Source organism: Acomys minous (assembly GCF_964271855.1).
Source record: "Acomys minous genome assembly, chromosome: 1".
Taxonomy (NCBI): domain Eukaryota; kingdom Metazoa; phylum Chordata; class Mammalia; order Rodentia; family Muridae; genus Acomys; species Acomys minous.
The window spans coordinates 55385368-55409517 of record NC_140483.1 but is presented as its reverse complement, the minus strand read 5'-3'; the positions used below and the strand labels follow the sequence as shown (position 1 = coordinate 55409517).

The 24150-nt window shown below is 47.2% G+C and overlaps 1 protein-coding gene across 3 annotated transcripts; it reads left to right on the top strand.

The window, feature by feature from the left end:
* The first annotated feature begins 3244 nt into the window (after positions 1–3244).
* Positions 3245–23252, top strand: ADIPOR1 (adiponectin receptor 1). 3 transcript variants are annotated; one of them, XM_084796344.1, is made up of 8 exons: positions 3245–3408; positions 10810–11044; positions 13689–13805; positions 14648–14819; positions 15879–16065; positions 17855–18042; positions 21939–22132; positions 22434–23252. In XM_084796344.1, the coding sequence occupies exons 2-8, from the start codon at positions 10904–10906 to the stop codon at positions 22560–22562; spliced, it is 1128 nt and encodes a 375-aa protein (XP_084652470.1). In that variant the 5' UTR covers positions 3245–3408; positions 10810–10903; the 3' UTR covers positions 22563–23252. The 3 variants fall into 3 exon arrangements, with proteins under 3 accessions (XP_084652470.1, XP_084652472.1, XP_084652471.1); XM_084796346.1 differs by lacking the exon at positions 3245–3408 and adding an exon at positions 3554–3725; XM_084796345.1 differs by lacking the exon at positions 3245–3408 and adding an exon at positions 3554–3795.
* Positions 23253–24150: the final 898 nt, after the last annotated feature.

Genomic DNA, 24150 nt, shown 5'->3' with positions numbered 1-24150 from the left:
AGGAAATCCTTGCTTAGGATTGTTGAATTTACTGCAGCAGCCCAGCAAAGAGTGTCCGGCATGGAAGCTTACTAGATCTTGTTTTGTGAAGAAATGAGTGCAAAAATTTATTAAGGACCTATCAAGTGAGCAAGCAATTGTAAGACCCCCTCCCCTGTGCACCCGACATAGCAAGCATAGCAGCAGTAACGCTATCTTGCAAGGCAAGACTAGAATAATAGGTTCCCGGGATAAGATGAGGCCTGGGGCTCAGAGGAAAAAGATAAAAGCGTGCTAAGATAACAGAAACAGTTTGTCCTTGTCAAACAAGATATTTATGGCCGGCCATCTGGCCCAGAGAATGGGTAGACTCCCCTGTTCCCATCTGATGACCGGGCCATAACCTCGCTTCATGTCAAACAAGATATTTATGGACGACCACCTGGCCCAGAGAACGGGTGAACTCCCCTGTTCCCAGAGCCCATCTAATGACCGGGCCATAACCTCGCCTCATTTAAATTTACCAATCAGAGCCCTGTAACTATGCTTCTCGCTTCTGTACCTGCGCTTCTCGATAAAATCCCTATAAGAGGCCCCCGAAAGGCTCGCTCGGCGCGCTAGCCTCTCCGGAGACTGAGACGCCCGGGTACCCGTCCCTCTACAATAAAGCCTCTTGCGTGTTGCAACCGAAACCTTGGTCTCGCTGGTTCTTGGTGGGGGTCTCCACGTTAAGACCACCGTGCCGGGGGTCTTACACAATGTATCCTGAGGTTACAGCTGTGACTAATAATAGCTGGTAAAGCCAGGCAGTGGTGGCACACGCCTGTAATCTGAGAACTCGGGAGGTGGAGGCAGGTGGATCGCTGTGAGTTCGAGGTCAGCTTGGTCTACAGACTGAGTCCAGGATGGCCAAGGCTACACAAGAGAACCCTGTCTCAAAAACAAACAAAAACAAAAAACAAAACACACACAAAAAAACCCACAAAACAACAACAACAACAAAAAAATAGCTGGTGATAGACTTGACAGACTTTATCCCCCAAATGCCTCCAAGTCTAAATAGTCAAGTGGCAAACCATGACATCAGAGAGCTATCAACAGCACTGCAGAGGTCCTGACAGGAAAGGATTGAGAGTCAGGAAGAATTTACATCCTGTTAACAGACGTGTACCAGGTATCATTCAAAGAATTCTGCCTACACGGCACAATATCCTTATGCTAATCCTGTGAGTTGAAGATTAAGGATTTGCTAAAGGAAATACAGGCAGCCGGTCAGTCGCTGGCAGAGCCTGAAGCCGAGCGTAGGATTACCTGCAGCCAAAAGCAAGCCTAGAACTGAGCATTGTAAACTTCTTGGATCTTTTTAGAAGCTGGTGAGGGAAGGGCAGGCCACAGAAGGATCAGGGTGCAAAAGCCAGCTGAGTGAAAGAGAAGTAGGAGAAATTAACTGAGGCCCAAAGTGCCAAAGGAAGATCGAAGATGAGGCCCAAGAAAGTAGCTTAAAGCCAGCTTGCAAAGGGCAAGGCTGAAGAAAGCTGAGCTTGGGCAGAAGGTTTTGGATTTTATACAGCAGGTAACATGTTAATAATAAATAGCTAGCTGTTATGAGGCAAATCATTTGCAAACACCGGCATGACCCGTCTTTCATCTCTATAGACTGACGTAGCGCTATTTCCCCTCACTTCCCAGATGAAGTAATGATTTGGAAGGGTTTGGTAATGCGCTAAAGATCATAGGCTGGTTAGGAAAGGGAACTGGGTCTACATGAACCCCTAGCCCAGAACACAATTGATTTCACTCTCCTGGAGCATCCATCCGCCATCTGGTCACCTTTCCTAGCTTCTTGAACGGAATCAGTCGGGCAGCATTCTTTGGAAGGTGGTGGCGCACGCCTTTAATCCCAGCACTTGAGGAGGCAGAGGCAGGCAGATCTTTGTGAGTTTGAGGCCAGCCTGGTCTACAAAGTGAGTTCAGGACAGCCAAGGCTACACAGAGAAACCCTGTCTTGGGAAAAAGAGAAAAGAAATAAAAAAGAAAATGGACACAATCTTCAAATCCTATATTGTGGGGTTCAGCTCTGGCAGAGAAGCACACCCTACACCCTATACTGTCTTCCAAGGCGTGCTCTCTTAGGTCACATGGGAACGTGGGCTGGAGCAGAAAATTGTCAAGCTAGGGCTTGTTTGAAACAACTTCTACACAGAGAAACCCTATCTCGAAAAACAAAAAACAAAACAATAAATAAATAAATGAAAGAAAGAAAGAAAGGAAAGAAGGAAGGGAGGAAGCAACAACTTCTCCCTTTCTGAGAAGTAACAGGAACCAGAACTTCGATCCAGTTGAGTGCCAGATTTGTGGTAGTCATTCCACAAATAGCATACAGTAGGAAGAGAGGGAGGGATTAAGAGATCGCATACAGAAATAAAAGAGCTTCGGATCTGTGTATGGTGGCGCACCTTTGTAATCCCAGCATTCGGGAGGCAGCAGGACCGCCGCGAGTAAGAGGCTAGCCTGGGTTGCAGAATTAAACCTTTTCTCAAACAAAAATAAAAGCGTGTGGCCAGGCAGTGGTGGCACACGCCTTTATCTCAGCACTTGGGAGACAGAGGCAGAAGGATCTCAATGAGTCCGAAGCTAGCCTGGTCCACAGAATAAGTTTCAGGACAGCTACGGCTACACAGAGGAACCCTGTCTCGAAAAAACACTAAAAGAGGGGCTGGAGAGATGACTCAGCGGTTAAGAAGGACACTGACTGCTCTTACAGAAGACCCGGGCTCAAATGCCAGCACACACATGGCAGCTCACAACTGTCTCTAACTCCAAGATCTGACACTCTCATATAGACATACTTGCAGGCAAAACATTTTTAAAAAGGGTTAAAAATTGTTAAAAAGAAAACGAAGTGTTTCAGTGCTAACGATGTAGTCCAGGGGTAGTGGTCTTGCCTAATGGTTCAATTCTCCCTACCGAGAAAAGAAAAAAAAAATGTTTCGGAGCTGAACAGCTAGTCGGTGGGGTAGGAGATTCAGCATTCCTTCCCAGGGTCGGAGCTACGGCTCCCGGCTCCCTTTTCCATCACGCGCCCAAGTGCGTGCCGGGAGAAGAGGCGTTTGCAAATAGCCAGTGTGCGCCCAAGCTGGGACAGCCCGAGCGAGCGATTGGTCAGAACCGAAGCGAGGCGGGGCGACCGCGAGAGCGCGCGGGTGATTGGCACGCGCAGGAATGCCTGGATCGGAGGGGGGTTGGGGGGGGGGCGAGGTAGCGCCGGGAAGGTGACGCGGCTGCGGAGGTGACGCCGTGCGGTCGCGCGGCCCTTCCGGCGCGGGCAGGGCGCTGAGGATCGGGCGCCCGTCGGCCGCAGGCGGCCTCCAGCGCCCCGGGATGTAGCGCCCGGGCCCGCGGCTCCCAGCAGAGGCAGCCAGCCAGGCCGTAAGTATCCCGGGGGTGGGCGGGGCGCGGGCTCTGGAAGAGGACTGCGGGAGTGGCGCGCTCCTGGATTGCGGCTCTCCGCGGGGCCCTCGGAGAGGTCCTCCGTAAACATTTCCGGCCCCTCCCACCGCGTACCGCCTCCGGTCGGGGGGCTGCTCGCCGCCGTCGGGGCCCGGTAGTCCCGGAGTGCTGCTCTGGCAGCCGCGCGGGGGACGGTCGCGTTCCAACCCTGCTGGCGACCCCCCGGAGTCGAGTTGGGTGTTGGGAGTACCGGCCCTGGGTGGCCGGGAACCCTAAGGCCCCACCGCGATCCGCAGGTCAGACGTGACGGGGCTCCCTCCTGCCTAGGGTCGGAGGGGAGGCTGATGGACAGTCGACGGCCCTAAGGTAGTACTCGGCTAGAATGTAAACAGATGCTGATGTGTTGGAAAAGACCCAGATTTCAGCTCAGAAACCTAAGGGTGATGGATGCTGGTTTGAGAATTTGGGTCTTCTAGCTCTTGGTTTTAGTTTCTTCGGCTTACACAGTTTCAGATGGCAGCGGAGCACTAAGAGGCAATGGGATCTACTATATTAATCAGATTATTTCCCTCGAGTATTTAGCAGACGGGCCAGAAAATCCAGCAGTTGCAGTTGTGTGGTAAATAAAACGAAGGTGGTAATGGGTGGTTCTTTACCGAACCCAAGTAATGTTGGGGTGTGTTCGTTGCTTTTCTCCTTTGATAGTGAGGGGCCCGCTGTGATGGTGTAACCTCTGCTCCCGGGAGTTTATACTGCAGTTCTTTATTCCACAAGTACTTTATTTTGTGACGGGTCCTTGAGGAATCAGTCTTAAGAAGCTGCTGTTTATTGTCTGTGAAGCATTGGACTTTGGTGTGGACCTTCACAAACTGTACCTATTTGCACAGGAGAATCTCAAGTCGTGGTGTCCTCAGTAGCCCAGAAATGACATGCTTTCTGAGGAAAATGTAGGTGACTGCTTACCTGCACGTAAGAGAATCCTAGGAAGCACCCATAATGTAATAGGCCCCCGCTGCCGAGGGACAGTACATCACCGCAGGTAGCATGGTGGGTTAATTCTTTCTCTTCAGAGTGACCTCTAAGGCTCCCTGAGGGAAATGGATTATTCACTAATCTGGGAGTCATGCTTCCTCAGGCCCGTGTTTACAGTGGTGCCTTTCCTGGAATGCCCTAACTATCTGTACCTGTCAAATCCTAAAACACTTCTGCAAATTGTTCTTGAGCCTTTCGACTAAAGGAAAGCTTTTCTTCTCAGTGCCTCCAGCACTCGTTAGCTCTTAGCTTTATGGTCATGCTATTAGAAAACAGATTCTTCTCCAGGGGCTGGTGGTACACACCTTTAATCTCAGCATTTGGGAGGCAGAGGCAGGTGGATCTCTTGAGTTGGAGGCCAGCCTGGTCTACAAAGTGAGTTCCAGGACAGCCAGGGCTACACAGAGAAACCCTGTCTTGAAAAACAAAAACAAAAAAAGAAAGAAAAGAAAAGAAATTATCAAATTATCCAATAAACACCCTTTTTTTTTTTTTTTAATTTTAAATGTTAGGCATGCTGCTATTTGGTGTGCGTGTGTGCATGTGCGCATGTGCATGCCTATTGCCTGCTGAAGGTGTGTTGGCTCCCTTGGAAATGTAAGCCGACGTGTGAGTGCTCTATTAAACCAGGGTCCGCTGGAAAAACAGCAAGTGCTCTTAACCATTAAGCCAAATCTCCAGCCCTCAGCAACTGGTTTGTTGTTGTTGTTGTTGCTGTATTTTTTTAGAGACAGAGTTTCTCTGTGTAGCCCTGGCTATTCTGGAATTCTGTAGACCAGCTGGCCTGGAACTCAGATTTCCCTGCCTCTGTCTCCCAAGTGCTGGGATCAAAGGTGTGGGCCACCCCAGCCTTTGTCACCGTCACCGTCATCACCGCCACCACCACCACTGCTGCCTGGCTCGGTAACCCCTTCTTAAAGGACATCAGCAACCACTCCAGGCTTCTGACTCTGCTCTGCCTTCTCCCTGTAGCCAGAGTTGTACATTTTGTTGTACTCATTAGATATTCTCAGATTAAAAGATCGAACTTAGCTTTGGTTGTGGGCGGTAAGTTCGTTCCCTGTTCTTGCAGGAAGTAGTTAGTGTAGAGCCAAGCCGAAACTCTCACACACCCCTGCTACATCGTCATGCTCATCTGCTTGTCACTCTGAGGCGCTGTGGCATCTCCTTCATCTATACGAGCTTTGTTAAGTAACGTGGGGTTTTTCTTGTGGGGTGCTGGTATTCATCAAACTTGTTGGTATTCATCAACCTTGTTACATTTTGTCCTTATTGTCCCTCTGTCCGCTATCTGCCCATCAGTCTATTCTCACTCTGCTGAACTTGGTCCCATTTCGCTGCTTAGAAATGCGGGTATGACTAATGTTTATAAAGTTTGTAGCGAACTTTTACAACTTTGCAAGTTGCATTGCAAAGATCCTGCAGATACTCTCTAGCCAAACCAGTTCCTGGTGCCTGGCTTTTAAGCAAGTACCTGCCAGGTTCCTTGTGCTTCAGTGAGATTTTGGGGGTGCACAGTTTAAAGTGAGTTTGGGGTTATACAGTTTTGTTTTATTTTTAATGTGTGTTTTATTTAATGCGTGTAGGTGTTTTCCCTGTGTGTATGTCTGTGTGAGGGTATCAAGAGTGTCAGGGCCTCTGGAACTGGAGTTACAGACAGTTGTGAGCTGCCATGTGGGTGTTGGGAATTGAACCCGGATCCTCTGGAAGACCAGCCAGTGCTCTTAACTGCTGAACCACCTCTCCAGCATTCGGGAGGATGAGGCAGAAGGATCACCAGAGTTTCTAGACGAATCTAGCTTACTTAGAATACCCCAAGGCAGCCAGGTGTGCATAGCAAGACCCTATCTCAAGAAGAGTTGGGATGGTGAGATGGGAAATCTGTCCTGTTTCCCTCCTCCTCCTTTGTGTGGGTGTGGCTGTGGGGGAGTTTACCTTTCTCTGAGATTACCAAGACCTCTTTTCTGTTGGGATAGCTGTAACTAGAGGAGAGTTACAAAGGAAGTGAGATTGTGACTTGTTTCCCCTTCAGATCCTGGGCCATTGTCACTTGGCATCAAGTAGAGCTAAGGCGCCATTATAGTAGTCTGGTAATGTCAATATAGACCTTTGCCTTGACTCATATTCCCCCAGCAGAGCTACGAAATCAACGTCCCCAGCAAAGACTGGTAGAGGAGAAATGGGTCTTTGTACTGCCCGGTGGGTCTTTAGACACTGAGCCACGGTGCGTAGACAGAGCCCAGCTCATCTACATACGCTGTACAGAGGAGTCCAGGACCTTTCAAATCTCCTGGAGGCCCTGAGCCATAGACTCTGGGGAAAATATGTGTCATAGCTTGGAAAACTTGGAAACTGCTTCAGAGACTAAATTATCTTCAAAATCTCTAAGGGAAACTCTCCAGCTAATTGGCTGCTGGTTAAAACTGGACCTTTTCTCAGAGGTTGGTGCAGGATTATCTTATTTGTAGGAACACAAATGCCTCCCCTTCCCCACAGCCTTAGTCTGTGACGGCTTACATTTGTCCAGTTGGGGAGCTTAGTGGGAAACATTTATTAGCGTGAGTTGAGGAAATCCCAACAAAAATGCGCCCTTGAGTTTGGCTCAATTATAATTTGCTGTGCTGGGTGCGGCCCATCTGAGAGGAAAGATGTTTTCTCTAGAGCGAGTTAGGATGTAGAAGCAGGCAGAGAGAGAAGGTGGCTTTCCTTCGTCTGGCCTCCTGGAATCGCTGTCTCACCTTAGGGCTTTGTGTTGGTTTTTAAATTAGCAGCCCGCAATACTTGTAATTTCCTGTCCCCTACAGCAGTGTTGTTTTCAGGGCCTAGCGTTACTGCTGTTTTCTTGCCAGACCTCAGATGCCTCTTGCTTCCTTTCCTTTCTCTGTGTCGCTACGTTTAGAAGACCCAGTTGGACACCGGCCTTCTCTCCCTCCACTGACGTCCTCTCCATTGGCATCCGTTGCGTGTACATCAGTGCATGATGTGTTCTGTTTGATGAACTAGCTGGTGGCTGCTGGGTTTGGAGACTCTAGGTGTAAGACGGGAGGGGGTGGGAGCTCGTGACAGTGGAGCTGGACAGAATTGGTAGAATCGGGTGATTTGGAATGAAAAGAGAATAAAACTTGGATGTCCAAGAGATTTGGAGTCACAAAAGCTTTCTGGTCAGTTAAAGAAACTAGCAAAAATACCAGCTTTGATTCTGTTTCTGGTCTTTGGACAACTTGAAGTTTGTATTATCCTTGTGCCTCTAGTGGAATATTTGAGCAGCACTCAACTGAATTAAGGGTGTGACCATTCTGCTTAAAGAGCTCTTCTCCTGCACTGTCCTCCTGGAGCAGCGAGATCGTGTCACATATTAACTTATGCCATCTGCTTATACCAAAGACAGGGACATAACCTGTTCAACTCGTACTTTGCACAGGACCTTATAGAACTAAATACACTTTTTAATAACTATTCAGTGAGTGAGTTGGCTTACTCTGGGAGAAGAGATAAGAGGAAACCCCACAGTAGGGAAAAGAAGGCACAAACCTGGACCAGGGGTATAATGATAAGTCATGTTTGTGGCAGGAATGTGCCCATTCATTCATTTTGAAATGTAGATTTGCCAAAACTATGATCTGCATCTTTTAGGACCCACGTAATACTGCGAGCCTTTGCTTTGCTTAGTTTCTCCCTGGTTGCCTGCTGTAACTGGTAGTTTAGTGTGTCCTTCTTTTCAGACTTGAGCTCTTTGTTGGTTTGTTGATTTGTTGCTCAATGTTGTGCATTAATCTCTGGGAACTGTTTATTCAGCAGCACTTCCCTTTGAGGAAGTATGCTTTAAGGCCAGCTGTTAAGATTTCCCAATATTGCTTCTCATGTGAGTTGCTTATCCACCGAAGTTTCCAGGGGCCTCCAGTTTCCTGTTCTCAAGTGTTGATGTGACTGTGGGTGTTGGCAAATGTCTTGTCACAGTTGTGCACACTAAAAGGAGGAGGAACTGGCTGTGTTGACATAAACGTGTACTATATAATGAGTTATTGTTTGTGTCTCTCAGGGACTAGATTTGACTCTTTCAGGGTGTGTGTGTGTGTGTGTGTGTGTGTGTGTGTGTTAGGCATAAGATGATGCATGACCTCCATGAGGATTGCCTTCACCTGAGGGCAGATTAAAATATTAGTCAGGCATCTGCAGAGCCAATAGAAGGCAGGCAGGCAGGCAGGCACAGGCATTTGTTTAGGGATTTAGCCCACATGCGTGTTGAGGTTAATGCCCAAAATAGACCATCTACAGGCTAGAGAACTAAGGAAGCCTCTAATTGAAGGCTGAATGCTTGAGGACCTGGAGGCTGTTGGTGTTTCTCCTGGGGCCCAAAGGTCAAAGAAAACCTAGAGTTCTGAATGTCTACAGGAAGAGTCCATCCTGCCGGAGAGCACTGTTTATTTATTCATTTACTCATTTATTTGTTTGTTTGAGGCAGGTTATCACTGTAGCCCCAGCAGGTCAGAGCTCTGTATGTAGACCAGGATGGGCTTGAATCCACCTGCCTCTGCTTCCTGGGTGCTGGATTAAAGGCGTGTATTCCCACAGGCCTTCTGTTTTGTTCTACCTGTGGGCCAGCTAAATTAGATGGTATTCATTCTCATGGGTGAGAGCATGTCTTCCTTACGCAGGTCACTTACTCAAATGCCAGTCTCTTCCTGAAAGTCCACAGCCCAGAGAATGCTTTACCAACTAGTTGGATGCCCCTTAATCCAGTCATTGATACCTAAGATCAACTCTAACCTGCATGTGCCTAATTGTAATCCCTGGGAGGGACTTGAGATTACTCTTGGGTAAAAACTAGCACAGATGCCAGAGATGTTTGTGTATACAGTGAGCTGCTGTGGGTGGAGCGGTGTGTCTTTAGGGAATAGTCATGTTTACTTAACATGAAGGAGTCAGGCTCTTAGGTTTAAGCTTCTCTCCATCATGCAGCCCACTGTGGTTCCTCTCAGTGCCCCGGGCTGGTGCTATGAGTGACACAGGCCCCTGTCATTGGAAGAAGAAAGACTTGGCAATCTACCCCACAGTAGAAGTCTTTGGAAACTTTCCTTTTCTTTTATATTATCAACACCTCCTTGAAGCCTAATCTGCAGTGTTACATCAAAAGCAATGTAGAAAACCCTAGAATGTCTGAGACTTTTCTGAGAAGACTGAATTCTGATTTTCCTAAAAGACCTTGTATGCCTGTATCTGGTTTATTAAAAGGTGATTTGCATGGGGCTTAGGTTTATGGGCTGTGGTGCTTGGGACGTGCTTCTTGTGGAGCCTGTGATTAGGCATGTGTGTGGCAAAGGGCGGACTTGGGGTGCCTCCTTGTCTTCAGCTTCCTGCTTCCAGGTAAGTCATTGCTTACTGTAAGAGACTGTGATGAAAGCTTATTAGAGCCCTGAACCCAGTTTTTTCCCCCTGAGACAGGGTTTCTCTGTGTAGCACTGGCTATCCTGGAACTTGCTCTGTAGACCAGGTTGGCCTTGAATTCACAGAGATCCACTGCCTCTGCCTCCCAAGTGGTGGTATTAAAGATGTATGCCACCACCACTGGGCTTCTAAAATAATTACATCTTTTGGTTTTTTGAGACAGGGTTTCTCTGTGTAGCCGTGGCTGTCCTGGACTCAGTTTGTAGACCAGGCGGGCCTTGAACTCACAGCAATCCACCTGCCTCTGTCTCCCAAATGCTGGAAATAAAGGTGTGCAACACCATACACTTGGCTACTTGAACCCAGATTGTAATCCTAAAATATGAGTAGATTTTGCAGAGTATTAGCCACTGAGTATATCCAGCTTTTTTCCATGCAAGGCATGCTTAACCAAATATATGCAAATAACGGCCAAATGAGTTGGCATTTAATCCATTACTAAGCCTGTAGCCAGATGTGGGTTTCACATAAAAAAGAAAAAAGCTAGGCCTGGTGCTGCACGCCTGTAATCTCAGCACTATGAAGGCAGAGGCAGAGGCAGAGGCAGAGGCAGGTAGAACTCTGACTTTGAAACCAGGCTGGTCTACATACCAAGTTCCAGGCCATCTGGAGCTACACAGTGAGGCTGGTCTCAATCCCCCACCACATTTATTTATACTAAATGAGGCCATATGTGTATATAATGAGATTAAATATGTATATAAGGTTATATAAATATATGAGCCTTATATATGGATATGTGTGAGATTAGAGAGTTTCTGAAGAAGACTGCAGGTTTCGTTTAAACAGTGAGCTACCCTTTACATTCAGAGGCAGGGTAACCTCATTAGCTGTGTCATATTCAATGTAGACTTACAGGAATGAGTTCCATGTTGTCAATACCCCTTATGTTTGTGTTTGCAGTGTCTACCATCACAGGAAGATCTCTGCCCTCTGGGGCTGAGAGACCCCAACCTTTCCTCAAGCTGAAGCTGCAAGGTATTGAGGGACCAGCCAGATGTCTTCCCACAAAGGATCTGTGGTGGCACAGGGCAATGGGGCTCCTTCTAGTAACAGAGAAACTGACACGGTGGAACTGGCTGAGCTGGGACCCCTGCTGGAGGAGAAGGGCAAGCGGGCAGCCACCAGCCCAGCCAAGGTAAGCTGTCCTCCAGGGCTGCTCCCTTGACCAGTGCCCTCCTGAGCATCTTCTGACTGTTTTTTAAGACGGCATCTTACTTCCAAAATACCCACAGTACCTCAAGAATAGCTCTGTGCAAGTCTTTATCCTACTGACTTTGGTATCTTTATTTTCCTCTGTGAGCTTTGGGGAGCACCCAGTACCTTTGAAAACTCAGTGTCCAGCAGAAGAGCTGCAGGAACATCAGCAATCACTAAATGGACACGAATTAATGTAACAGACAAAAACTCCTTCAGCTGTGACAAGCAGAGATCTCGTAGGTGAAGTGATTCTGAAGTAAGCAGTGCAGAGCTGATATGGAGGCACTCCCGTCACGCACCTCGTGTTCCTAATTCTTAGTGTGTCTCTGTCACACCCACGTCCCTGCAGCGTGTAGGCAGGAAGGGGGCCTCTACTTTCTCCTTTACATGAGTAAGGGGAGAGAGCTTTAGCACTCCAAACAGAGCTCAGTTGCACTCTTCATGGGGCAGTTGGGACATGTCTGTAGGGGTAGCTGGGTGTAAAACTGCACTAACATCGCTGCCCCGAACTAACCCCGGGGCTTAGTTTCTAAGGAGACGAGAGAAAGAATGACTGTTGGGGCGGCATTAGGGTCTTCACACAGGAGCGAGTGGACACGGCCCAGGGACAATGAGCTACCAGACTTCCTCTATGTTCTGGAGCCTTCATGAGGAGAAAACACACCCTCCCCCACATATGCTGGTAATCTCAAATTTTGGAACGCTAAGGCAGGAGAATTGCAAATTTGAGCCTAACCTGGACAATATAGAATTTTTCTGAAAAACAATGTCAGCAACAAAAATTGCTATGCTTAGCTTGGTGTGGTGGCACACATCTTTAACCCCAGCATTTGGAAGACAGAGGCAACGGTGCTCTGTAAGTTCCAGGGTAACCTGGTCTACATAGGAAGAGCATGTTGCAAATAAATAAGTAAGATTGCTGTGCTGGTGCGTCTGGTTGGCCCAGGAATCAGTACTATGGCTTTGAGTGTACCAGTTCCGAGACCCCATATGCCTGGGGGCTGCTATGGGTGGGAAGTGATTGACATTGTGATTTTTTTGAAAGAAAGCATGTGTTTTGCCAGGCGTGGTGGCTCACGCCTGTAATCCCAGCACTTGGGAGGCAGAAGCAGGTGGATCTCTGTGAGTTCAGGCCAGCCTGGTCTGTAAAGTGAGTGTAGGACAGCCAGGGCTACACAGAGAAACCCTGTCTCAAAACCAGAGAGAGAGAGAGAGAGAGAGAGAGAGAGAGAGAGAAATATGGGCTGGAGAGATGGCTCAGAGGTTAAGAGCACTGGCTGCTCTTCCAGAGGTCCTGAGTTCAGTTCCCAGCACCCACATGGTGGCTCACAACCATCTGTAATGAGATCTGGTGTGTTTCATGAAAGGGGCGGGGGACACATACCACATACGTACAAGAACCTGTGGAGGTCAGAAGAGCTTACAGGCAGTTGTGAGCCACTGTGACATTGATGGGTCTGAACCCGCATCTTCTGCAAGGGCAGTTAAGCACTCATAACCACTGAGCCATCTTTCCCTATTTTTATTTTATTGTTGTTGCTGTTTCATGTAGCTCTTACTGGCCCGGAGCTTTCTAACTTACCATGTAGACCAAGAAGGCCTCAAAAATGGCCAAGAAGGCCATTGCGGTTGGCCACAGTTGTCATGATAGCTGCCCTAGAGAAAGTGGCCGGAGCATGACAAATAAGACTGTCACAAAACCCTGTCTCAAAAAATCAAAAAAAAAACCAAACCAGCCGGGCGTGGTGGCGCACGCCTTTAATCCCAGCACTCGGGAGGCAGAGGCAGGCAGATCGCTGTTGAGTTCGAGGTCAGCCTGGTCTACAAAAGTGAGTCCAGGATAGCCAAGGCTACACAGAGAAACCTTGTCTCAAAAAACCAAAAAAAAAAAAAAAAAAGACTGTCACAGTCACCACTAAGAAGCCTGTCTCTTTGTTTTGTTTTGAAAGTTAGTGGACCAGAGCTGAATGTGATGCCATGCACTTTGAGACTCAGCTCTCGGAGGCAGGTGGATCCTCTCGGTTTGAGGGGCCAGTGAGGGCTACATACTGAGATGCTGTGTGGGTAGGAAAGATGGAAGGCTGGACAGACAGACAGACAGACAAATAATTAGTAGCAGACTGGAAGATAAGACTATTTGGGAAATTTGTCCTTAAAAAGAAAAAGTGAAGCCGGGCATGGTGGTACACTCCTTTAATCCCAGCACTTGGGAGGCAGAGGCAGGTGGATCTCTGTGAGTTTGAGGCCACCCTGGCCTACAGAGTGAGTTTCAGGATAGACAGAAAAACTCCATCCCAAAAAACAAACTAACAAAAAAATATATAGGCTGGCTCGCCAAGCCTGTGTTCTTCCAACACTAGTTTCTCACTCTGCCTCCTCTATCCCAACTAGAATGAGTGAGCAAGCGAGTGAGCGAGCGAGTGACAAAGCGTGACTCTCAGACAGTAGTGTTGAACTCCGTGTGTATCATGGTTTGGGAGTGGAGGCATAAGCTTTATGAAGAAGCGGCCGGGTGGGATCCCCCCAGGAATGTGCAGATCAGGAGGTGATGTGAGTCTAGACTGTGTGTGCTGCTTCCTTAGGCTGAAGAAGAACAAGCATGCCCAGTGCCCCAGGAAGAGGAGGAGGAGGTGCGGGTACTGACGCTTCCTCTTCAAGCCCACCATGCCATGGAGAAGATGGAGGAATTCGTGTATAAGGTGTGGCCTGGAGCCAGGAAGGGGTGGGGGCGGGGCTTGCCTGGGGTGTTTGTACCTGCAAGCCTACCTAGGTTCAAGAGCATTTGCTTGATGGCCTGAGTTCAATCCCTTGAACCTTGTTTAATTTATTTAAAAAAAAAAAACCACTTCCTGCCGGTTGGTGGTGGCACATGTCTTTAATCCCAGCACCCAGAAGGCAGAGGCAGGTAAATCCCTGTGAGGTCAAGACCAGCCTGGTCTATAATGTGAGTCCAGGATAGTCAAGGCTACACAGAGAAAAACCCTGTCTCGAAAAACCAAAAAACCCAAAACCAAACAAATTAAAAAAAAAAAAGAACACTTTCTGTAAGATGTCCTCTGAGCTGCATGTGCATACTGTTGCACTTATATGCCCACACATGTACATATAAGATAAATAAATATACTTTTTAAAATAAGAAAAGATTCCTGCTTTGTGAAGATGTAGTATTAGCACAGTAAAAACTTAGAGTGTAAACGGGGACAGTAGCAGGAGACAAAGGCTCTAGGAAAACAACAAAGAAAGGACTTGTGTTTGTGAAAAGCATGTTTAAAATTTCTTTGTTCTCTCTCATTATATTAATTGGAAAATTCAAGGAGCCTAAAGGAGGTTCATCATAAAGTGGTCAAATAAATGATCAGTCGACACTGTGCTAGTCCTACTGTCCTGTTGTTGGTGTCTCTGAGTCCAGGCTTAGTTTCCTGTGACTTGGAGCCCTCTGACCCTGAGTGGTAGCCTCCTAAGACAGGTTCTTCTTTGGAGCAGTGTTCTCAGGAGACATGCTTTTCTCTGGGCCCACCTGATGGCATTGTGTCTGCTGTAGGTCTGGGAGGGGCGCTGGAGGGTCATCCCGTACGACGTGCTTCCGGACTGGCTGAAGGACAATGACTACCTGCTGCACGGCCACAGGCCGCCTATGCCCTCCTTCCGGGCTTGCTTCAAGAGCATCTTCCGCATCCACACAGAAACTGGCAACATCTGGACACATCTGCTTGGTGAGTGGTTTGGATGAGGGAGAAAGCCAGTGTAGTGACAAGTGCTGTACCACTGAGTACCACTGCCAGCAAGAATTCTAGTCTTAGGTCGGTGGCGGCGGCGGCGATGCACGCCTTTAGTTCCCGCACTTGGTCTCTGAGTTCAAGGCCAACCTGGGTTACATAGGAGTAACCAGGAAAGGAATTCCAGTCTTACTTACCAAGCAATTTATACCGTTTGTCTATAAGGAGAGAATAAAGCTTCTCCAAATAATTTATATCAGAAGTCTTGCCTTTAAATTACCATTGACCTTACTTAATGTTTGATTGCTGATCTATGGCAGGGTAGAAGGCCCAAGACAGGAGGAAGTGCATGTTCTGTTTGGATTCCTGGTAGAACATTCGTGTGGTGGGAACTCCTGTTTCCTCACTTGCCACTATAAAAACGCCAGCATTTCACAGGGTGGCCTGAGAATATATATTGACTGATGGTGTTTGCCTAGCTTCAAGAAGCCCTGGGTTTGATTTCTAACACAGAGTAAACTGGGCATGGAGGCACATGCCTGTAATCCCAGGACTCAGGAGGCAGAGACAGGAAGGTAAGAAATTTAGGGTAATCCTTAGCTACACAGGGAGTTGGAGGCCAGCCAGGGATACATTAGACCCTGTCTCAAAAATGGTTAAAAGCACTGGCTGTTCTTCCAGGGGATGTAGGCTTAGTTCAGCCCACACGTGGCAGCTCACAACTATCCAAAACCCCAATTTCAGTGGCTTTGACACTCTCACACAGACATACATGCAGGCAAGATACCGATGCACATAAAATAAAAATAAATGCATCATTTAAAAAAATAATAAAATGTCTGGCGGTGTTGACACACGCCTTTAATCCCAGCAGTGAAGAGGCAGAGGCAGGTGGGTCGCTGTGAGTTCGAGGCCAGCCTGGTGTCTAGGTTTGTTTCCCTTGCTGATGGCAGTTCTTAAGCTAAGTCTTCTAACTTACTGATAGGCACATCAACTGTCGCAGTGCGTATAGTCCACTCTTCCTCATGGGCTGTGCCTTCTTTTTTCCTTGTGCAGGTTTTGTGCTGTTTCTCTTCTTGGGAATCTTGACCATGCTCAGACCAAACATGTACTTCATGGCTCCCCTCCAGGAGAAGGTGGTCTTTGGGATGTTCTTTCTGGGTGCAGTGCTCTGCCTCAGCTTCTCCTGGCTCTTCCACACCGTCTATTGTCATTCAGAGAAAGTCTCTCGGACTTTTTCCAAGTAAGTTGAAAGACCAGCGGGAACAAAGGCAACGTGAGTTATTGTCACATCTTCTCCCAGTGCTGAGCAGGTGCTTGGAGTCACTGTCACTCTAAATGAACCCCTGTTGTTCTCAGGGAAATGACATATTTCTCTTCTGCTCTGGCAAGGGTAGGGGTGTTTTTCTTGTGAAAACTAAAACTTCATGATAAACTTCCCACAACCTCCTCAACAGATGAACACTAATCCTGGGATATATTTTCTCCTGGAACAGTACTGTCTTTTGTGAAAGCTGAGGTGCCACCGGTGGGTTGCTTTCAAGACCATGTTCCTAATATGAGCTTATCTTCCTATTGGCTCAGGCCACGTGGTGTCTGGCAGGCAGTCTGTGCTTCCTGCTGCCAGTGCTCTCCCCCACGCGGAGCTTATCTTGGTTGGCCAGGCGTCACTAGAAGCATCAGCTGTCTGTTGGACTGCCGTGTCTCGAGCTCAGCATGGGGTTCTGTTTACTTGGGCGGTGGTTGTTCCTGCTGTTTTAGTGATAGTGGTAGATTGTGTTGTTTCTCCCAGTGACTCCAGTAACTAAAGTACATTTTTACTTAGCATGTCAGTTCCAAGCAGGGTGGGAGGTACCTACCTGTATTCTAAGCTACTCAATAGGCTGAAACAGGAGGACCACTTGAGCCCAAAATTTTGAGGCAAGCCTGAACAATATAGCAAGACCCTGTCTGAACAAAAAATAAGCCTGGTAGCTAGCATTTGTAATCTCAGCCTTGGGAGGATGCTTAGGCAGGAAAATTGCTGTGAGTTTCAGGCAAGCTTAGGCTACATAGTGAGTTCCAGGTTAGTCTAGGCTAGAGAGAGCAAGACTCTCTAAAAAGAGGAGAGTTGGTCAGATGGCTTTGTGGCTAAAAGCGCTTACCACCTTGCCTGATGGTCCAAGTTCAATCCTGGGACCCACACGTAGAAGGCATAAACCAACTCTGCCCTCCATACTTGGGTGATCGCGAATGCACACAGAAATTTAAAGGAAAAAGTCAGTAAGAACAGGACAAGCAAAAGAACCTCTTATGCTGAGCTTTGTGGCGTTTAACTGTAATCCCAGCACTCAGGAGGCAGAGGCAGGAGAGTAAACTGCACGAGACACCAGTGTAGCTACCTAATGAGGTTAGGGCCCTTTAGCAGGACCATGTCTCAAAACAAACAGACAAACAAAACCCAGCAAGGGTTTTACTTTAGAACTCCGTCAGATTGGAGAAATTATCCAGAACCTTTGTTTTTTGTTTTGTTTTGTTTTGTTTTGTTTTTTGTTTTGGTTTGGTTTGGTTTGATTTTTTGAGACAAGGTTTCTATGTGTAGCCTTGGCTGTCCTAGACTCACTTTGTAGATCAGGCTGGCCTGGAACTCACAGGGATCTACCTGCCTCTCCCGAGTGCTGAGATTATAGACATGCGACACCACGTCCAGCTCATATTCAGAGCTTTCCTGGGTGTCATGTTCTAAAAGTGGCTGATGCAGCCCAGGCTGGACTTAAGTCCACGCTGTAGTCTTGAACTCCTCATCCTTTGCTGTCACCTTCCAAGTGCTAGAATCACAGGTATGCCCCTCACGCCTGGCCTTCTTAGAGACTGTCTTACCGGAAAGCAAAATGTGCTCAGCCTTGTGGCCTATGGGTATAGGATAGATTGTACTGTGAGGAATGTTGAGACAGGAAATGGTAAGACGTGGGTGCAGGTGAACAACAGCTAACAGCCACTGGCGCTCTTCACTTCTCCTATTCACGTGTTTGGTTTTTGTGGCTTATTTTTAGACTGGACTATTCAGGGATTGCTCTACTGATTATGGGGAGCTTTGTCCCCTGGCTCTATTACTCCTTCTACTGCTCCCCACAGCCACGGCTCATCTACCTCTCCATCGTCTGTGTCCTGGGCATCTCTGCCATCATCGTGGCACAGTGGGATCGGTTTGCCACTCCCAAGCACCGGCAGACTAGAGCAGGTGAGTAGAAAGGGCTTGCTGCTGCATGCCTCTAATGCAGTGGCTCAGCCTCCCCAGTGCTGCGGCCCTTTAATACGTACAGTTCCTCATGTTAGGCTGACCCTGACCAAAAAATTATTTTTGTTGCTACTTCATAACTGTAATTTTGCTACTGTTATGAATTATAATATAAAAACCTGTTTTCCGATGGTCTTACGCTATCCCTGTGAAAGGGTCCTTTGACCCTCAAAGAGGTCTCAACCCACAGGTTCAAAACCACTGCTTTAATCCCAATTACTCAAGAGGTCGATTTGGCTGGATCACAAGTTCAAAGCCAGTCAGGTGACCCTGTCTCAAAGCTGGAGATAGTAGTTCCAAGGAAGAGCATTTGCCCAGGGGTTCAATCCTGAGTACCAGAGAGTGGGGAAGAGAAAGAGGAAGGGGGCTGAGCAGGTGGGAAGACTGTTGTAAAGCTCAGAGGTATTGGGCCATGAATCAGCCCAACCCTGTGTTTTAATTCATGAAATCCACACAAACTGATTTAGCTTAAAGAGTGGTATGAATTTTCAAAGCTCTTTCCTTGATATTTCAGTGCTAATGGGTCAGGTCATAATACAAATAGTCAGCTACCTTCTAGCACATCTATGCTTTGATGCTTTAAAAATGTAGCAAGCGCAGTCATTGTTGTTTTTGTTTTTAAGGCTTATTTATTTATTTATTTATTTATTTATTTATTTATTTATTATTAACTATACAGTGCTCTGCCTCCATGTACACCTGCAGGCCAGAAGAGGGCATCAGATCTCATTATAGGTGGTTGTGAGCCACCATGTGGTTGTTGGGAATTGAACTCAGGACCTCTGGAAAAGCTGTCAGTGCTCTTAGCCTCTGAGCCATCTCTCCAGCCCCAAGTGCAGTCGTTTTAATGACTGAATCCTAAGTACTGAGACAAGGAAATGAAAACTAACATGCCCAGGGCTGGAGAGATGGCTTAGTAGTTAAAGTCCCTGACTGCTCTTCCTGAGGACCTGGGTTCAAATCCCAGAACCCACATGACCACTCACAGCTGTCTATAATTCCAAGATCCTATACTCTCAAATAGACAAACATTCAGGCAAAATACCAATGCATATAAAATAAAGGTAAATAGCAGTGTGGGCTATATACAGATCAAGACCCTGTGTCAAAACAAACATGAAAAAAACTGTTTACACTCCTTGGGGCATTTTACTAGGAGTGGAGTATATGGTTTTGTGAATAAAATACCTGGAACCTAAAGATTAGCTAATATAATAGCAAGCATTAAGACATCCTCCTTCCTGTTGACTCATCTGGATTTTTTTTTTTTTTTTTTTTTTTTTTTTTTTTTTGGTTTTGAGACAGGGTTTCTCTGTGTAGCTTTGGCTGTCCTGGACTCACTTTGTAGACCAGGCTGGCCTCGAACTCACAGTGATCCGCCTGCCTCTGCCTCCCGAGTGCTGGGATTAAAGGTGTGCACCACCACGCCCGGCTGTCATTTGGATTTTTTTAAGTTTTTAGATCTTGGAGCAATGCTACCAATTACCACTAGTTTTCAGAAGCCTTGTCTTTTTTTCCTAGTTTATTTTATGTGTGTGGGTGTTCTGCCCACATGTGTGTCTGTGCACCATTTGCATAGCATACCTGGTCCCTGCAGAGACCAGAAAAGGATATTGGATCCCCTGAGACCTTGGAACATGGATGCCATGAGTGTACTGGGACTTGAGCCCAGATTCTCAAAGAGTAGCCAGTACTCATAACTGCTAACCACCTCCTCCTCCTGTCCTCCTTCTTCCTCCTCCTCCTCTTCATCCTCCTCCTCCTCTTCTTTCTTCCTTCTTCCTCTTCCTCCTTCCTCCTCCTTCTTTTTTCCTCTTCCTGACACAGGGTTTCTCTGTATCCTGGCTGTCCTGGAACTTGCTCTGTAGACCAGGCTGGCCTCAAACTCAGAATCATCTGCTTCTGCTTCCCAAGAGCTAGGATTAAAGGTGTACGCCACTGCCAAGAGCCCCGCCCCCCATGTATGCTGTTCTTTAAATCATCAGCTAAAAGAGCCAGGCACTGTTTAAACAGAAGCATCTGCAAAACAGAGGAGATAACCGCTGCCCCAGTTCTGTACAGTATGGGAACAAGTCCTCAGTCCTCTGTTCCTTACTCGTGTCCCTGAGCTTCAGGCAGCTGCTCATGGGGTATACACTTCCATCTATCCAGACGAGCAGAGTTCTGGGTACCTCAGTCTTCTGTACTTAAGCCAGATAAGGTGGCACATGCCTGTAATCCCAGCACTCCAGAAGCAGAAATCTCTGTGAGTTTGAGGCCAGCCTACTCTACAAAGCAAGTCCAGGACAGCCAGGGCTACACAGAGAGACCCTGTCTTGGGGGCAAAAAAAGAGCCAGGTGTGGTGGCATAGGCCTTTAATCCCAGCACTTGGGAGGCAGAGGCAGATGGATCTCTGTGAGTTCAAGGCCAGCCTGGTCTACAAAGCGAGTCCAGGACAACCAGCACTACAAGAGAAACCCTGTCTTGTGGGGGGCGGGGAGAATTTTGTGCCTGTATACAGTATATTTTGATTCTGTCTATCCTACCCTCCAGTGTCCTCCCAGACCTCCCCTTCCCTGTCCCCACCCAACTTCACTCACTAGTCCAGTTAGTGCTGCCCATGTGCCTGTGGCTGTTGGGCCATCACTGAAACATGGACAACTTTCCAGTGGCCTCTTCCCTCAAAGAAGAATGGGTCACTTCCCCAGTATCCACCAGCTGTCATTAGCTCCTCAGAGATGGGACCTTGTGAGCCTCTCCCCAGTCAGTGCTGGAATTTTGACTGGCTTGATCCTGTGCAGGTTTTTTAATGGTCCCTTTAAAAATGTATTATTTATTTATGGTTATGAGTGTGTCTTAGTGTGTCTCTGTGCATGGAGGCCACAGAGTCAGATCTCCTAAGCTGGAGTTCCAGGCAGTTGTGAGTCTCCCAGCCTGGGTGCCGGGAACTAACAAGGAAGCATCTGGAACGCCACCGTTACACTGAGGCGTCTCTTCATCCCATTCTGTGAGCTTGATGGAAAGCCTGTTCTTCTGGCTTTGGGCCACTCGTCTTAGCCATCTAGGATCTGTACCAAGTCACCCATAGATGGTTTCTAACTTGTGTGGTTTTTCAAATTTTGTTTGAGAAAGGTAGCCCTGGCTGGACTAGAACTCAAAGGGATCCACATTCCTCTGCCTCCCAAGTTCTGGGATTAAAGGAGTATACCACCATGGTAACTACCCCACACTTTTATTTTATTTGTATATATGTGTGAGTCTGCGTCTGGCATGTGTATGCAGGTGCCCAGAGAGGTCAAAGAGGGCACAGGATCCCATCTATCTGCAGACTGTTAGCCATCTTTGCTTAATTTTGTTTTGTTGTTGTTTGGTTGGTTTTTGAGACAAGATTTCTCTGTGTAGCCCTGACTGTCCTGGACTCACTTTGTAGACCAGGCTGGCCTCGAACTCACAGAGACCTGCCTGCCTCTGCCTCCCAAGTGCTAGAATTAAAGGCATGGGCCACCACTGCCGGCCTTGCCTAATTTTCTAAACATGTACAATTCATAAGGAAACAGTTGCTTTTCGTAAATCCGTCAGCTTGGGGGCTGGAAAGATGGCTCAGAGGTTAAGAGCATGGACTGCTCTTCCCGGGGTCCTGAGTTCAATTTCCAGCAACCACATGGTGGCTCACAACCATCTATAATGGGATCTGATGCCTTCTTCTGGCCTGCAGTGCACATGCAAATAGAGCACTGTATACATAATAATAAATAAATCTTTAAAAAATGAAAAACAAAGTAAATCCGTCAGTTCCAGATTCACAGCAGTGCCTTCCCTGTAGCTGTCTCCTGTTGACAGTCGTGTCTGTTCTGTTCAGGAGTGTTCCTGGGACTTGGCTTGAGTGGTGTTGTCCCCACCATGCATTTCACAATCGCTGAGGGCTTTGTCAAGGCCACCACAGTGGGCCAGATGGGCTGGTTCTTCCTCATGGCTGTGATGTACATCACGGGAGCTGGCCTTTATGCTGCTCGGATTCCTGAGCGCTTCTTTCCTGGAAAATTTGACATATGGGTAAGAAATGACTCCTGGTGTAGGGCCTGTGATGGTGAGTGATTGGCCAGGGTGAAAGATGGGAGTAGATGGTGGTAAGAGATGCGGACCATGAAGTATTTGAGTGTAGAGTGTACACTGTCTGAAGGAAGAAGATGAATGAAACCAGCACTGATGTCTCAGAGTTTCTTAGTACTAATGTTTGTTCTGTAGTAAGCATCATTTTATGATGTAAAGCAGTTTTAAGGAGAAACCGAAAGAAGCAAATGCTTCCTCCAACTCCTCTCCATCCTTCTGAAGGTGGGTCTCTTTATTTCTGCAGTTCCAGTCTCATCAGATTTTCCACGTCCTGGTGGTGGCAGCAGCTTTCGTCCACTTCTATGGGGTCTCCAACCTTCAGGAATTCCGTTATGGCCTAGAAGGTGGCTGTACCGACGACTCCCTTCTCTGAGCCTTCCCACCTGAGGGGTGGAGGAGGAACTTCCCAAGTGCTTTTAAAAATAACTTCTTTGCTGAAGCAAGAGGAAGCATCTGAGTTGTCTGTTTCTAGAAGAAACCTCTTAGAGAAGTCAGTACAGCGAAGCTTCGGCTCGCTGTCACAGCCACCGGGCGGCACACTTTGGTGTGTATTTCCTGGCAGTCACCACAGCTAGGCAGTGCTGGTCCTTCACAGGTAGGACTTGGGAGCTCATGTTGAGATTTCACCCATTCCTCCAGCCACTTTTGGGGAAAAATTATGAACTGGGATTCTTCGGAAATTATGTTTTGTTTTTTCTTGAAGAAAATATCCCTCCCTTATCCCTGTCCTTACTTTGTAACCTGGCTGATAACAGGCCATCCATTTTTGTAGCACACTTTTCAAAAATAATTATAACCTGGTCCCATCTTTCTAGGGCCTAGATCTGCTTATGTGGCAGGACAAAGCCACCGCCTTGATGTAGCCCGGCTAATCATGGAAGTATGTCCAGGCTTCAAGTAACTTGAGTTTAAATCCTTTTTTTTTTTCTTGGCAGAGTAATGTAAAATTAAAATGGGGAAGATATTTAATATTTAATACTAAGCTTTAAAAAGAAACTTGCTATCATTGCTATGTACCTTGATGCAAAGACTATGGTGATAATAAAAGAAAGTACAGACAACACTTGGCATTCAAAGAGTTAATATGTGTTGTTTCAACTGTTTGCTCACAACCTCTAAAGCTTGAGGCTTGTGATGACTCCAGCTTCTACTGAGACACATGTGAATCATATTGATAGTCATGTGTGGTCAGCCAATGAGCATAATTCAGTTCCTGGCCTCTTATCTCTAACCCAACTTAGCACCACACAGACCCTGATTAGGAAAATTACTGTGCAGACTAGGGATGTTTCTCAGATGGCAGAGTGTTTGCCTAGATCCACAAAGTCCTGGGTCCGATGTCCATTATCACATAAGTCATGCATGGGAGGTCATGCCTATAACACCAGTACAAGGAGGTGGTTGTATACATGAGACTAGTGTACATCAAAAAACCAAAATACATCCTGCTTAGTAGTGTTTTTGCTTTTTCAAGACAAGGTCTCTCTGTAGCCTTGGCTGTCCTGGCCTCAAACTCATAGAGATCCATAGTAGTGTTGTTTATTACAAGTGTTGAGATATACCCTAGAGCTTTGTTCTGTTAACACTTCCTTGTTGCTGCTTGAAAATCACTCAAGTTAGTGCACTGCTCAACATAGAAAGACATATGCTTGTAACCCAGAGCTGGGGAGACAGGTGGATCACTGGGCCTCCCTAGCCAGCCAGCTTAGGCTACCTGACCTGTTCTGGGGTAGAGAACTTGTCAAAGAAAAAAAGTAGACAGTGCTTGAAGAACAGCTCCTGAGGCGGTTGTCGGCCTGCATGTCTACTCCCTCACACACCGCACCCACAAAGCCCATCTTGCTTGATTTGCTGTGGTTGATGCTCTCCGAAGCCTTTGTGCATTATACCCAACCTGGTTAAGAGGGTTCGTTGCCTAGTCTAAGCTGGTAGTGATTCTCAGCAAATGAGCAGTCACTGGA

What these genes read in the sequence shown, in the direction of transcription:
- ADIPOR1 (XM_084796344.1), top strand. Translation starts at nt 10,904, where the DNA reads ATGTCTTCCCACAAAGGATCTGTGGTGGCACAGGGCAATGGGGCTCCT. An exon ending in CAGCCACCAGCCCAGCCAAG is followed by an intron (nt 11,045 to 13,688) that starts GTAAGCTGTCCT and finishes CTGCTTCCTTAG; the next exon opens with GCTGAAGAAGAACAAGCATG. An exon ending in GCACCGGCAGACTAGAGCAG is followed by an intron (nt 18,043 to 21,938) that starts GTGAGTAGAAAG and finishes TGTTCTGTTCAG; the next exon opens with GAGTGTTCCTGGGACTTGGC.